The sequence below is a fragment of the Phalaenopsis equestris genome, unplaced genomic scaffold, assembly GCF_001263595.1.
Source record: "Phalaenopsis equestris unplaced genomic scaffold, ASM126359v1 Scaffold000864, whole genome shotgun sequence".
In the NCBI taxonomy this organism is placed as follows: Eukaryota; Viridiplantae; Streptophyta; class Magnoliopsida; order Asparagales; family Orchidaceae; genus Phalaenopsis; species Phalaenopsis equestris.
This window is the reverse complement of record NW_018165304.1, coordinates 528-16,988: the sequence shown is the minus strand read 5'-3', so window position 1 is coordinate 16,988 and position 16,461 is coordinate 528. Positions and strand designations below refer to the sequence as shown.

The following is a 16,461-nucleotide window of genomic DNA, read 5'->3' as shown; positions in this document are numbered from 1 at the left end:
TTAAATGTATATATAGAATTATAAATCCATATTGACACAAATTACATCCAACGAAGTAGTGAAATACATCATTTTCCAAATATGTTTTCCAGCTTCACGCAACCAAAGCCATTACAATAAAATTTACTTGAAGAATAAAACCTCAAAGACAAAATGTTATGAAATTCAGAAAATAGTAAATTCGTTGGGACGTTTTTTAAGGAGGCTGAAGACATACGGTGCATACAGCAAAGGCTTGGATTTTCCATCGCTGGAACTGAAAGAAGATCGTTCCATCCTCGCACATTCAGCTGTCAGAAGTTATCCTATATCATAAAAGGACAAAGACCAACCAAGTCCTTTCATTATTAGCTATGTTAGATCAATTTAATATTAAGTTCTACGATCTCTTGCAAATACCTTGGAAAAAGGAACTTAAAAAAGGTCGAGGTTTTCGTTCTCCTGCACCCAATTCCTCGAACAAGACCGTAGAACTAAACTCCTGCACCACAGAAGAGGTGCACTTCTATAAGCAAGCGTAACTAAGCACATTATCAGTTCAAAGATTAAAAGTTCTCATACCAATGAATCATAAGCATTTCCATCAAACCAAATCCAAAAACAAGAAAAACAGAAATGAAAGGAAAGGTGAGACATACATCAACATACAAGTTAACAATAAGGGAAAAGCTTGCATCAAGTTAGACAATAACAGCAACTGAAAACCTAAGAAGAAAAGTTTGTGAGAGGAGATGAAACCGAAAAGGGGGAGAGGGGTTGATTACTCCGAAAGAAATGAAAACTTCAGAAATTTGAGCGGAGCCAGGTCAACAGAAACTGTGAAAGCACACAAACATCTATACATCATCCGATTCCCATTTGCTGCGGGCTTCTTCTTTGTCATGTCTCCTTTGTCGTTTAACTCTTGCTTGGCTATCCAAACGTCCGGGGGAATAGGCAAGAAGCTCAGCGAGCCTGGCCGGGCAAATGGCAAAATTCTCGTCTTGAAACTAATGGCATTCCTCTACAAAACCAATTTATTGCTTTCAGCGTGCTTAGTTTTTGGAATATTTACATACATACCATTCAATTCCTTTGTATTTACATATTTTAAAAGTTAGCAAAGACTACAAATTTTCCTAGCAGGCATAAAATAAAGGACGTCTGGACTATCGTTCGGCTACCAAGCAGCATCTGATTTGCGTATGGACTTGATCAACATTCTGGGAGAATAATAGGATTTATTTCATATCAGAATGATTTTAACTTTGTTACATGTATCATTTAATTTATATACTATATATTATCTTTTGACGTAATTAAATTATTAAAATTAATGATTAGTTAAAAATAATTTGATTATTAAATAGCACAACTAAGTACACTGAGATAAATCCTAGAAAATAAGATTGATGTGTGATAGAAAATTCGGGGTGATAAAGTAATGGATTATCGTCTTAGCGTTATAAGAGAATTTAGCACACGCTCGGCTGAAAGAAAACAGTCAGTAATGATACCACAGGTGTTTATGTGGAAAAATCTCGTAAAGGGAAAAAACCATGGGGTTTAGTCCAGTTATAAGAATCTACTATAGGTTAATGATTATAGAGACCCCTTATCCTACAGACAGGAAAGTGTTACTAGGTTTTTCAAGTTACAACGTCGACTGATGGCTTCCGGTTAGTGATGGTCGACGGTGATTGGTGGTGATCATTGACGGTCAGCGGTGATCGAAGACGTTCAGTGGTGGTTGACGACGACAGTACTGCTCGACGGCGATCGGTGGTTATAGACTGCAGGCGGCAGTAGTCGACAGCTAACGGCAGTTGTCGACGATAATCAAAGGTAATCGATGGGTGTCGACGACAGTCGGCTGTGGTTGACAACAGTCGACAGTGGCCAACAACGATCGACGATGACAGAGATGTTGATGAACTTCAGTTCCTTCTCAAAGTTTCAAGTTCTCTCTCAAGCTTCGCGCCTCCTTCATGTGAGGGTGGGTTATATTTATATGCTTTCTCAAAGCTTCAAATCCTCTCTCAAGCTTCTCGCCTCCTTCATGTGTCCTGGGTGCAATTAATTCGATCAGACGACGTTTGATAAATATTTGAGTGTATAAACAATGTCTGAATTGAGCAATTTTGGGCTTGTTGGATTCGTCTTCTCGAGACGCTTGATTCAACTATGAACTCGTCAGATTTGACATCCGTTTGACTCTCTAAATGTGTCCGGAAATCTTCCATAAGTAGTTTAATGACTTGATCTAGGCTTAATTTAACTCTGATTGGACTGGTTTTGACAACACCTCATCGATTCGGTCAGTTTGACTATAAGTTTGCCAAAATCGGAGCTTCGGATGACTCTTAATTGAGGTTTTAATGTTTCTTGCTCCAAAGATTGCCTTGAGATACGTGTCGGATAAAGGAATTTGTTGATGACATATCAGTTGATCCCTATTTTAAGGCATATATATATATATATAATATATATATATATATATAGTTAGATCTGTTCCTCCTCTCCTTTCGTTTTATTTTTAATTTGTACGGGATACATATGTATGTATATATATTCCCTAGCTGGTATGCATACATGCACATATTGCATTTTCAACTTAGTTGGTAAGCACGGTTCTTCATTACGCAATATGAATTTTTTTTCTTTATTTGGTGAGGTGACCGTTAAGACTTACCCTCACGAAATTTGGAACGGTATGAGAAGTGGAAGAAACTGGAAACGACGGTAGCAATTCCCACGTAGGAATTGGGAACGGAAATGGCGACGGACCTAGAACGACATGGAGCAAAATGGCCAACGACTTTGAGCGGGGCGGCTGGACAGAAACGCCGAACGGACCAAATCAACATCGGAAAGGGGGAATAAACGTTGAGATTATGAAAAGGATTTTAATTTTAATTTTTTTAAAATGATTGAAATCAATTTCATGTCATAAATGCATATGGCTTTTTGATCCTATATCCTGGATTTCTCAGAAGAAAAAAGTTGTTTCCGCCCTGCGTAGCAGTCAAGCAACGGGATCTTCTTTCTCGTTGCAGCGAAGAGGAAAGTCGTCTACGTTCTGCATAGCAGGCAAGCAACTAGGTCTTCTTTCTCGTTGTTCTTGCACATTTCAGTGGATATAAAGAAATGCTAGAGTTTTCCCGCCGCGCTTTGAGAGGGAGAATCGCATGCTTCTATTTCGGCGATATCTCTTGTAGTTTTTGTACTAGTTCTTGTTGGTCTTTATAGCCTTTTTAATCATTTGATGTGACATTTGTAGATGATAATGTATTTCTTTGTACATTTTTGACATTGCGCTGCTATGGCTTTTCAACCGTACTAAATTCTTCAATATAAAATGAAGATTCACGTACCTTTTAAGGCTTATGTTATCTGAGGTTGTGCCCTCCCTGGCTTATGCTTTGTAGGGTTTTGAAATGAACTGGTACCTTTGTAGCCTTCTGAGATCTTTAATGTACCTGTGCCTTTTAAGGCTTGTAGCCTTTTGAGGTCTTTGAGTGGAGACCCTGTCAAGGACCTACTTTCATAGAGTCTTTCTAGTGAGGACCCTGTCCACTACTATCTTCTCATCGAGACTTGCCTCTTGAGCTTGACTTCCAGGAGCATGGTTGAATGGTTATACATTAAGGATATAAGACTAGTTATGAGTTATATAACTGAAGATGTTTGATGGCATTAACCTGTAACGGACAAAGTCATATGAAATCCACTGAGGATGATTGATATATCCTAGGTTATTGGTCGAAACTTTTTCTTGACAATTGTAATCTATTATGGAAGAGGTCAAAAGAAATCCACCAAGGATTTTTGACCCCTCTAAAGTTGTTTTTTGAAGCATTTGCTTGAAGAATGTAGTTTGTAATGGAAGAGTTTAAATTGAGTCTCGTTGTGATCAATTAAACTTATAATGAGGTGTTAGAGATGCTCTGCATTTCTTGAGACTAAAGCATAGATCGCAATGGACCATATGTTTTCTTGGAAATATGGTTGCAGATGTACTCATGAATAATATTTGACAACTTGTTAATTGCTGTTTTTGAATTATTTGCCCCCAGCAAGGGTGTTTTCCATGTGCACATGAAAAACTTCCCATGTATGGAGCCTTAAAGAGATCAGCTTCTTGATCTAGTTAAAAAAGAACTCTAGTATGGTGAGGGGGCTTTGAGGAAGCATTATTTGCAATGAAGGTTTTAAATTTTTGTTATCTAAATGAATTGTGAGATGAATACCTTACCATAGTCAAGCCTGATACAATAACGTAAACGACCTTTTGAGACTACAGTAAAGGTTGCCCCCCAACCTAGAATAAGCTCTGAAAGACTTTGTGTTTGAATAAGATATGAGAAGACAACCAAACTACAATCATGCCTAGGACGTTAACGTGGATGACCTTTCGAGACTGCAGTGAAGGTTGCCCCCCATATTGAAGAATGTTTCGGAGATGAACATCAAGATGTGAAGAAGGTTCTTTCGCTAGTTGGATGAAGCGCGTCACTGAAAAATGAAGTAGGGTTCGGCGTCTTAGAGTTGAAGATAATGTCGAACTGGACTTCATTTCCCACAAGCGGCGTCAAACTGATGCATGCTAGAAAATTTGTGGTGGTAAAGTAACAGATTATTATCTCAGAGTTGTAAAAGAATTCAACACACACACTCAAATGAAAGAATACAACTAGGAATGACACCATAAGTGTTTACGTGAAAAAACCCATAAAAGAAAATAACCACGGGGTTTGGCCCAGTTGTAAGAATCCACTATAGTTTGATGATTACAAAGACCCCTTGTCCCATAAACAAGAAAGGGCTGCTAGATTTTTCAATTTACAATGTTGACTGGTGGCTTCTGGTTAGTTTTGGTCAATCGTGATTGGTAGTGATCAATGACGGGCAGCGGCGGTTGGTGAGAGTTAGTGGTGATTGAAGGTGACAGTAGTGCTTGAACACAATTGATGGTTATAGATGGAAATCAGCAGTGGTTGACGGCGATAGGCGGGTGTCGACGACACTCTATTATGTTCTATGGTGATCAACGAGTGTCGACAACAGTTGGCGGTGGTCAACGATGGTCAGCGGTGGTCGACGATAATCGATGATGACAGGGATGGTGTTGTACTTCTACTGATTATCAAAGCTTCAAGTTCTCCCTCAAGCTTCCTGCCTCCTTCATGTGAGAGGGGGGGGGGGCTCTAGTTATAATATTCTGGATGCAATTACTGCAGGAATATAAAATATTTGATCGAATAATTTGTTGACCTCACTTTTGGTCGAGGGCTAATTTTCTCATTAGTAGCCTAGGGTCTAGTCATATAATTTTTCTGCTGACTACTCCTAAAGAACTAGTCAAGGAACCCTCACCATTAGAAACTTTAAACTCTTCTTTGCTCAATTTGAAGTTCCATATATTGATCTTAACCTCTAACATTTAGTTGGTGGGGCTAGTATGAGTGAGCTCAAAGGGAGTCCCCATAGGATTGTTTGGCGTTAGGGTGGACGTTGGGTGGTGTGGCCTTGATCAGTTTCACACACACACACACTTGGTACCTCCTACTTACACTCAGAACCACAAACTTTAGTCAAATATGCTTAGTTCGTCCCTTAACTTTTTGGAAACTCATGTAGATGGTCCCTTGGCCACTAGCCCTAGGCTATGAGACGCCCTGGGCTATGATTTAGCTAAGACCAGTCCATGGAGGACCTAAAGTAGGGAATTCTATTGGTCCATGTCTTAAGTTGGGTGATTGAGAACCTAATTTTACCAAAACATCCAACTTAGTACCAAAATACACAATTTAGTCCAAAATACACAATTTAGTCTTTTGCCCCCAAAACCTACCCCAATTTACCAAACTACCCTTGAAACCCTAATTTTGATAAAAAACCCAAAAATTACCCAAAACACCTAACTTTATTCAAAAATTATTTCAAACCATTTGAAACCACCTAAATTACCCAAAACACACCAAAATTTTTAAAATTACCAAAATACTTCTGATTTTGCCAAAATTACAAAAATACCCATTATGACCCAAACTGTCCCAAGGCCTTCAAAATTATTTCAAATATCCTCAAAACCAATTTGGACCACTTCATTGAGCCCAATTTGACCATTTGACCAATTTTGACCAAAACCCCCAAATTACCCTTAAAAGTCCAATTACCCAAATTCACCCCCAATGTCCACTAATTTGGTCTCAATTTTTCTCAATTTCAATTCTAAACTCAAATTAATCATGCCTAAAATTGATTGAAACCAAATCCAAGCCCAATTGGATCCAAGTTCAAGCCCAATTTCAATCTCAATAAAAAAACCCCCAATTTTATCCTAAGCCAAAATTTCACGAAATTGAACCCCCAAACCTATCCAATTGCCCCAATTGTGAATCCTAAACTCTTTAAAACAATCCCCCACATCAAATTGAACCCTCAATTGGCCTTGGTCAAACCTCAATTTCACTCAAATTCATTTTGGACCAAAATCGTCAATTTTGCCTCAAACTCTAAATTCTATTAAATTGAACTTCATAACCCCAAAATTTCCACTCAATTGATATTCAAAACTCTTCATGGCAATCCCTTGGACCAATTGGAACCATCAATTGGGTCTAACCAAATCCATAGCCCAGTCCAAACCTAAGGCTAGCCTAAATGTACTAAAATTGGCCATGAGCAAAAATCCATCTAATTGAGCTTCCAAATCAACTCAAAATCACTCAATTCTTTTTATAAACTCCTTGTGACAATCATCTACACCATTTTAACCAATCAATTGAGCTCAATGCCATGACTAGCTTGACCCAAACCAAACTTCAAGCCAAAATGCCCAAAATTGAACCCATGCAACAAAGTTGACCAAACCAAATCAAATTGATCAAGCCAAAGCCACCACATCCACCATTTAGACCTTAGTGACCAGGCTAGACCCACCTAGCTCACCCTGCATGAGCCATGAACCAATGGTCCCTTAATTTAGGGAGTCTCCTCCCATATTTGGCTAACCCAAATATATTTGCCATCAAGCCTTAACCCTTTAGAGTTAATCATCATTAACCCTCCCACTGGCTCACCTGACCACCTGACCACTTCCTCTGCTCTGGCCGACTGACCTTGTGGTCGGAAAAACCCCAAACTGAAAGAGCACTCTCACCCAAATGCACTCAATTTCACCCATCCAAGCTAGCTCTTTTGAAATGGACTTTGACACTCTTCAGCCCTCTACATAAGCTGCTAATTGAATCCAAATTGAAGCCCATCCAACCACACTAAGTTTCTTTATTTAAACCTTACCTCCCATGACTAAGAGAAGAGCTAATCCAATTCATTGGGGAAACTCTGCCAAATTATTTCTAGAGCTCGTCCAAGACCTTCTAAGCCCATTCCAACCATCTCTCAGCCACCTCCACCCTCAAGACTAGAACAAATTTTGAGCATCCTCCAAAATCCCTTAAACACCAAATTGAATACTCTTGAGCTTCCCCAAAGAAAAAGAAGAAGTTCCCCATCAAAATCCCCCTCTGTTCAACACCCTAACTTAGCTTTTGACCAAGGTCACACCCCCCATTTCATTGAACTTATACTTGGAGCTTACACCATAGGAAACTAACACATCCAGGAGGTTCTTGGGACTCCACTAAAGCTTACATAAGCAGCTAATTGAGGCCTCCCCTCTCAGACAAATGTATAAACCATTAACCCTAATTTTGAGCTCAATTTCACCAATTGTGAAGTGAAGTTTGATTTCATAGATGTGTTCTCCTTGAGTAGAGGAAGGTGTAGGAACAAACCCCATGCGATTTGGTTGAGTATTAAGAGAGATCTTAGGTTTATAAGTTATGCAGCTCACGGGTTCCGACCATTGGGGATGATGACCCATAACCGTCCGATCACGTGTGTATTAAATGCAGGGGCAGGATCGCGTCGGACGAGCAGATGGGGAGAAACAGCGGGCTGACGAGGCACTAAGGTGGCTGGCAGTGTCAAATGGTGAAACACCGCGTAGAGATTTTAAGGATGCCTAGCTTGCACGACGTTGCGTGGATAAGTAAATAAATATGATTAAATGATTTAAATAAATGTCATAACTTCAAAAATCCATATCTTTGCATAGAAAAATCATAACAATAAAATAAAAATAGCTTGTTGCTAAGTGAATAGAGGAGAATAATATGGACCAAAATAAAAATTATTTGATGATTTTATATTTTTTAATTAATTAAATAGTGTCTAAGGTAATTTAATTTTAGTGGATTAAATAATATCCACCATAGCTTGAAACTCTAGGGGTTCATTCCCCATGACAAAGGGGGTGTTCTCTGAGTTTTCTAAGGTCAGAGAGCATCTCTATGCATGTAACCCTAATTTCCAAGCTTGGATAACTTTTTTGGCTTAAATTAATTATATATATTAAAATATCATTTGGAAAATTCTCAGATGGATTTTAGTAAGTTTCCTATAGTTAGAGAAGCTTAGGCAAAATTTTATGATAGTTTGAATAATTTTGTATGTTTTTATAGCTAGTTAAATGCCTAAAAAATTTATTAATTTATTTGAATTAAATATTACTTAATAGTTAATAAAATTAATTCCATATTGTGTAGAAAAATCATGTTAACTCACTATAAAAATTTAAAGTTTATTTGGTTTAGTTTAAACACTAAAGTTGATTTTCTAAGAAAAATTAGATTCAGTAACCTTGTATTTTTGTACAAAAACAATTATATTAAATTAAATACAATTGGGAAAATTATGAAAAATTATTTTCTGAGTTCCTTGTGAACAGAGGCACTTAGGAAAAATAAAAATAATTTTTGAGAAAATACTTCATTTTTGAGCTATATCCTAAATTAAAAATAATTAAAAATTGCAAAAATATGAAAATGATCTAAAGCATGTTTAATTGTTTCCTGATCACTTGGAACTCATTAAAATATTTTTCATAATTTTTTTAAGTTAATTATAAATTTTTATAGGCCTAAAATGTATTTTCCTTAATTTTTCTTTAAAATAATTATAATAAATTAATTAAATTATAAAAATATGAAATTTATTTCTTTGAGTTCCTTGAACTTAGGGAGATTTAATAAAAATATAAAAATAATTTTTGAAATTAAAAGATATTTTCCATTTAATTAAATTATTAAAATCATTAAATAATTATAATAATTAAAATATAATTTGAAAAATCATGGAAGTTTACCTAAGTGTCCCTTTGACCTAAATGAACCTCTAATAATTTCCCAAAAAAAATCTTATTTTGATTAATTAAGTTAATATTGAAAAAGCTTATTTTTGAAATAAAATAATTATATAAATTAAATAAAAATCTAAAAGGCAACATTTTTCTCCTCTGATATTTTAAATAACTCATGATTGAATCTCCATAAAAATTTCAAGGTTACTTGAGTTTCATTTTATAAGTTATATGATAAGGAGTCTGAGTGGCAAAGTGGTAATTTTGGAATTTGTAATTTTGGAATTTTAATGCCATTTTGGAATTTTAATGCCTTAATTAAATTTTTGGATTAATCAAAGGGTAAATGGGTAATATTAATTATAATAAAATTTCTCGGATGTTTGAAATATGAAGGGTTAAGAGGTAGAAACTAATTTGCCATCCTTTTAATGATAAGGGTAAAATTATAATTTTGATAATTGTAATGATTTGAAAGATAATTCAGTTAAGATGATCCTAAGGTGTTGGGCTTAACTTATGAAGATAATAATTCACTCATTTAAAGCCTACTGATTGGATGCTACGTCTGATATTAATGAGAATTAGAACTTTGTTTTAATTAATATTTAATTGTTGTAAGATTATCCTAAAATAATATATTAAAATCAAGAGGGCCTAATGGTGAACTAGGATTGATATGTAAGGATTGTCTTAATTTGGATTAAAAAAGATGGACTTAGTTGATTGATAAACACTTTAGGCCCTGCTTTAATTTTGAGCATTAAAATCCTTAATGACTTTGGACTTGCCCTTTGGGGTACTCATTCATATAACTGTTAAATGAAATGTTAAGTGACTATCTAGCTTCCTTAGGATAGTTGGAAATATCAAGGTTCACTGAGCAATGAAATAATTCAATTTTTAGGATGATTAATGGAATAATATAATAAGTTCAAAATGAACTTGGAATGTTTCAAGAGTTTTTAAAAGTTGTTTTGGATCATGCTCCGAACATTTTAAGAGCTATTGGATATTTTGAAGGAAGATTGAACTTATTATATTTTGTTCTAGGAAATCAACCACTAAGATCTTATAGGACTCGCCGAGTCATGACTTCGAGTTTATTAGATACACCTTCAACTACTCTGGCTTTTTTTCTATTTTATTTAATTTCTTGCATATAATATATATATATATAATTTTTGAAAAAACTAATCTTTCAATGAGAATGTCGAGAAGATGACAGGTACGCTTTTACAGTGTTATTTAATTTCTGCAAACTTTCATTGCGAAATATTATAACTGCTTTGTTGTGCACTTTACTTTATTTGCAAAAATCAAAATCATTTTAAAAAATTAATCAACATTTTAAAAAATCTAAAACAATTTGTTTCTAAGGTAGCCATAAATCCTTTGAAATGTCACTAAACTTAAAATGACATTTTGAATTTACGAGAGTCCCTCGGATGAGGTAACCCACAATTGCTAATGAGATCTCTTTTGTTTAAGCTAAGTAAATTCAAAAGAAAATAGAGATACAAGAACGAAGAGGCCGTGGGATCCTAACCGGTGTTACTCTAATCAACTTTAAAACCCCCTGATTGAACTTAAACTTGTCATTTAAACCTTTTGGACCTTAGACTTTAGGACTGCTACTTTGCCGAGGAGCTTAAAGCTAGCTTTGTGGGCAGTCTTCCACGACAGCAATCTAAAACAACACAAGGATCTACAACATCATTTCTTTCTTACAATTAAACAACACAAGCCATAGGATTTCGAGGTTGTCTGCATAGTGTGACATCCTCAACTCTTTTTTTAGGCCTTTGCACAACCATGTTGTGCAATTTAAGCCCTAAATTATCATAGGATACTGGGGATGTCGTTCATCTCAATCTAAATTCTCACATTTTTCAGGTTATTTTTGTGATCATCTCGCATAAATGTAAGCCATTTTGTGATCATCTCGCATAAATATAAGCCATAATTAATAAAATTGGTAGAATGTAACATTTAAATAATCTTTCTCCTGAAAGTGAAGCCAATCCATAAGATAGTTTGGGAGGTCACCGAGGCTCTTCTCAGTATTTGTGACAACCCATAGTTCCTCTTCCTTTGGATTCCATAACAATGTTCTAAATTTGAGTCATTCCTATTTGACATTTCTTTGGTCCGATCTTTTGAGAAGTCCTAACCCTTGAAATTCTTGAAGATAACATCCCCTGATCTAAATCAAGAGTTTTCTTAGACGACTTCTTTCTTAGACAACTTCAGTTATCTAAGATGTAATTAACTATAGAGGCTTGTCCTTATAGGAAACTTAAAAAACCCAACTTAATATAAACCCTGTTTAATCTTTTATATTAAATAGGGAAGCATGTCGGTCAACATAAAAATAAATTTTTTTGCAGACTTAAAATGGATGTCATAAATTCTTTAGTTTATTTAATCGAGCACCACTAACAAATAGTGTATCTATCCTTCGAGGTGGATATATTGCTTGCAGTGTTGTGCTCGGTCATTTAAATTATTACGGATATGAGATCAGTTCAGTCTCATATTTTTAAAACTTAAAATATTACTCTTTCAAAATTATATACATATGTACATATATTAAATTAAGCGGGCAACAAAATTCCCATCCCGGCGACCGATAATTTCTAATTTGGTGACCAACATTGTCAAGAGAGCTTCCTTTGATTAGATAGTGTTTGATGGACATTTGAGTGCCCTAACAATATTGGAATTGAGCAATCTTGAACTAATTAGATTTTTTTTCTCGAGATGCTCAATTTGACTATGAACCTGGCAGATTTGACATCCGTTTAACTTTTCAAATGTATCCAAAAATCTTTCAAGGGTGGTTTAATGACTTGAACTGGGCTTGATTTGACTTGGATTTGACTAATTTTGACATCACTTGTTCCATCTCATAGAGCCGGTCAGTTTGACCATAAGTTTGCTTAAATCAGAGCTATAGATGACTCTTAGTTCAATTTTTAATGTTTTTTGCTCAATAATTTGCCTCAAGATTCATGTCATGCTTCGAGATTTGTGTCAGATGAAGAAATTTGTTGATGGCCTATCAAAGATGAATTCTTGAAAAAGGAAAAACTTTGCATAGAAACCTTTTAAGATCACTTTTCTAGTTGTAAATTTTGTTTTTCTATTTTTTTTTTATTTTTAAATAAAGCTAAAATATATTTAAAATATGTAACATATTTTATTTTCATAGAACATCAATTAAGTTGATTCACAATTTTGATGGAGTCTAGGATGGAATTAGAATTTAAAGAGAATGGGGCGAAATAAAAAACGAACTAAAATTTATTTATTTAATGCAAAATAAAAAAACGTAAATAAAATGAAATAAAATAATTTATTGAAAACAACATAAGAAAATACCACTTTTAATCAAGAAATATAAATACATGTCTTTAATTGTGTCTGACATTTCTTTATAGCATCAAAATGTTCAATCATTAATACTTATATATCAAAAGTTATTATAATATCATTTTTAATCTTTCATCGCTAAATTCACAAGAGCATCATGTTCAATTTAATTTCATAACATTGTCATGATAATCTCATAGTTGAATTTACTCATTCAATTATTCTTTTTGAAGTAGACAGTGGCATAATCAGTCCAATAAAAAGATCAATAAAATTATATATGATTGTTTTATTTTTGTCTTAGCAATATCTGAAATAAATTTGAAGTTTTTGAAAATAAAAAAAAAATGTTTCTAATAAGTTTCACTTTTAAAATGTTTTAATTGAACTTTTAAGTATAGCTTTTTAGTATCAATAAAATTTTCTTGATAGAATTTATTTGTAAGTAGAAAAATAACATCAATTTTAAATGATCTATATTCATCTGATGATGTGATGCAAAACCGAAAGATAATAATTCTACAATATTTGTTTAATATGTTCTTCATCTTCCGAAACTATGTACCTAAAATAGCTATAAAAATATCAACTTTATAATAATGCTCTAATATAATAGTATCTTTTTTTATGATAAGAGAGTTCTCGACCTCCACAATAAACCTCCATAGTAAAGAGCATTCATATCTTAAATATAAATATCTCATTTTTCATAAATTAAATTTACTTTCCGGAAGAAAATAGACCATCATGTTTTTCTTATATTTTGAAAATGATGTTTAGTTGTTGATATTAATTGCATTGCATTTAAGATATCTTCTTATTTTATTTGTAATGCTTGACAAAGATCATTTCTATTTTTTAAAATTTACATTGTAAGTTATCAAATCAAATCAAATGAGGCCATTACATCATAAGTTCCACTAGCTTTACTTATTTGACTTGTTTAATTTTCTTCTTTAATATCTTCTTCAAAAACAATACAAGTGATATCATGCATATTCACTAAATTATAAAGAGATCTAAAATGTGATCCCAACATGTATCTTCGGCATGTTTTAATGTGCCAATTTGATTTAATCACTTATCAATATATAGTTCATAAATTATAATCATTTTTGAAATTTTAGTTGCTTGAGCAATTTTTGATTGATCGTCTCTTACAAGAAGAACGAATCAAATTAATTACAAGTACAAAAAAGATAAAGAATGGATAAAATGGATTAACATAAGTTCCTAAAGTTACTAATGTCAATTGTAATTTGTGTGTAAAACAATAAATTTAGTATGCAAATAGATATACTTTGATGAATAAAACTTGTAAACATTTCTTTCAACACTGCTTTTGGGGGTGTGTGTTTGGCTTCAGAGGGGGCAAAATTTTAATATATAATGTGATATCATATAGCTATTAAAAATTGAGGAGGTGAATGCAACCTAACCCCCTTTGGTTCGACGACTAGATGCGGTCGTCGATGGGGTTGTGTTGATGGCTAGAAGTAGTGGCTAATAATGATGGAAATGATAATTATTATTTTTAAGAACACTGAAAAATATCTAAATATTATTATAATTATTTTTAAAAAAGTTATCTTTCTTAAGAAAATGACAAAACTCAAATAATTATAAAGCACAATAAATAAATATTTTTTATTAGAGTAAAAAAATAATGTTAAATAAGTTCCTAATGCATATAGGACTATAATAAACTATTGGAAAAAAATAATATATATAAAACAAATCAAATGGAATTATTATATATTAACAAAATTATTCATGAAAACAATATGAGAATAAACAAGGTGATCATGCGATTTCATGAACATGTATTATGAAATTAACATTTCACTAATAGTAAACCTACTAGAAATTTTGATAGAATTATATTCATTTTAAATGCAAAAATGAACTAGTTTTTTATTGTTAAATTATAATAGGCTTTGGCCATGGACTAAAAAAAGATAATGGTTGATATTGGGCTACAAATGAATCAAGTATTCAATTATTTATGTTTGGTTTGAAGAAAGCTAACTTATTATTATTTGATTAAGTGATTAAATCAGCTTAAACATTTTTATAAATACAAGGTAGTTACATGAATAAACTAGATTAATTATAGTTTGGTTCGTTTATAATCATAAACAGAGTCTTTTAAAGCTCACAAAAAAGTTTATCAAGAAGATAGATTAAGACTTAATTAAATGCTCAATTGAGACTTGATTAAGGTTTCTACTCTCGAAGAAGTTTACCTGAGAAGTTGCATGAGAACAAGCTTAGCTCAAAAAACTTGGCTCAAAGAAGTAAGGCTTGTTTATTATACTTATTTATTTAATGTCTCATTTGAGAAGCTCAAAAAGCTCAACAAAATAAGATTCAATAAAGCTTATTTAGTTTTTTTTAAGAGGCTAAATCATTTAAAGTTTTTTAATCGCAAAATTAATAAGCTTGAGTCAAGCTTAAACCAAGCTTTGACCAATTATTGGTGAACAAGCTCAAACTGAACACTATCTTAAAAGCTTGAAACAAAGTTAAGAAAGCTAGAACAAGTCTTTAGTAAAGGAACTCTAACATGAACTGTCTCCTTAGTGTTGCTCAGTTCGTTTGTAGCCACAAATGACAAAATTTACTTCCTAAGATGTTCTTGGCACATCGATGTAATATCAACATTAAATAGTTTTATTACTTAATCATAGAATAAATATATTTATATTTATTAGTTTAAAATATTATTATTGGTGTAGCTTATTATGTTGATAAAAAAATATAACTAAATCCCTAATTACAATAGCTAAAATAAAACCCCAAAAAAGGGACCCAAAAATAACATTAGTATAAAATTTTAATAAAATTTAAAAAAAATATTTATATCTTGTTATTTTTATTATTATGCATTATCTAGTCATATATATGGCCAGCCATGACATGAAGAAAATATTAAAATGAATGTTTGGAACTTCCCTTTTAATTATAAACGACCACTCGCCCTTTTTTTCTGCTTTCTTATTACGTCAATTTTATTTTCAAAATTCTTAGCTCAAAAGTTTTATAATTCTTAAAAATTTGAAATGATATGCTCTATAATTTTAATTATTTAATGAATGAAATGTTTTGAGGATTATGCATAATAAATAATTTTAATTATTTGAAATGATTCTTCTCTTTTTATTTGTTTGGTGCTTTATGGCTCAAGTTTTGACTTTTCTTTTCTTTTGGTGATATACGATAATTACATTTATTTCTTTTTATCTTACTTTTTATTTTTAAAAAATTGCACTTATAACTCTCAACCTAATTATGTAAGAATAAAACATAATCTTATTCCCCACTCCTAGACACTAATTTAAGCTCCAGTAAATCTACAAACATACATTCTATGCTAACATTTCACAAATATTTTCAATCATTTATACCACCTAAACCTCATTCTTTAACTCGATATTCTAAATCTTCCCAAATTAATTCGAAATGGGCTAGCCTTGATATTCCAACCATTCTACCCCTAGCAAATTAGTGATGTATTAGTTATAAGTTCTTATTTGGGAAATTTTGTTCACTATTACAACTATTAAGTTTTGCCATCCCCCCCACTTTAATCCCACAGGCAAACATAAAATGAAACAAAGTAATTTGTACAAAATAAATTTAAACAAAGGTTGATTCATTAAATTGATAACCTTTATGAAGTATTATTAATAAGTAATTGAAATTCAACTAATATTTGAAGCAACAAGAAAATACAACACAACATAACATAACAAATGTCGACACATTTTGGTTGTGGAGTTGCCCATTGGAAGCTGGTCGACCGTAGAGAACGGAATCCCTTCGTCCGCTTTGGAAAGTCATTTAATTTATATATATGTATATATATATATATATGTGTGTGTGTGTGTGTGTGTGTG

The 16,461-nt window shown here is 32.9% G+C and overlaps 1 protein-coding gene across 5 annotated transcripts in view; it reads right to left on the bottom strand.

The window, feature by feature from the left end:
- Positions 1-946, bottom strand: part of LOC110031904 (kinesin-like protein KIN-14I) — a 127,081-nt gene extending 126,135 nt beyond the window's left edge. For 2 of the 5 annotated variants that reach the window (XM_020735331.1, XM_020735334.1), the window contains exons 1-3: positions 765-943; positions 400-481; positions 218-305 (exon numbers count right to left, since the gene is read on the bottom strand). In XM_020735331.1, the coding sequence (XP_020590990.1) occupies positions 218-276 (59 nt within the window). In that variant the 5' untranslated portion in view covers positions 277-305; positions 400-481; positions 765-943. Of the gene's footprint in view, positions 1-217; positions 306-399; positions 482-638; positions 709-764 lie in introns of those variants that run through there. The other 3 variants (XM_020735336.1, XM_020735335.1, XM_020735333.1) reach the window with 3 other exon arrangements.
- Positions 947-16,461: the final 15,515 nt, after the last annotated feature.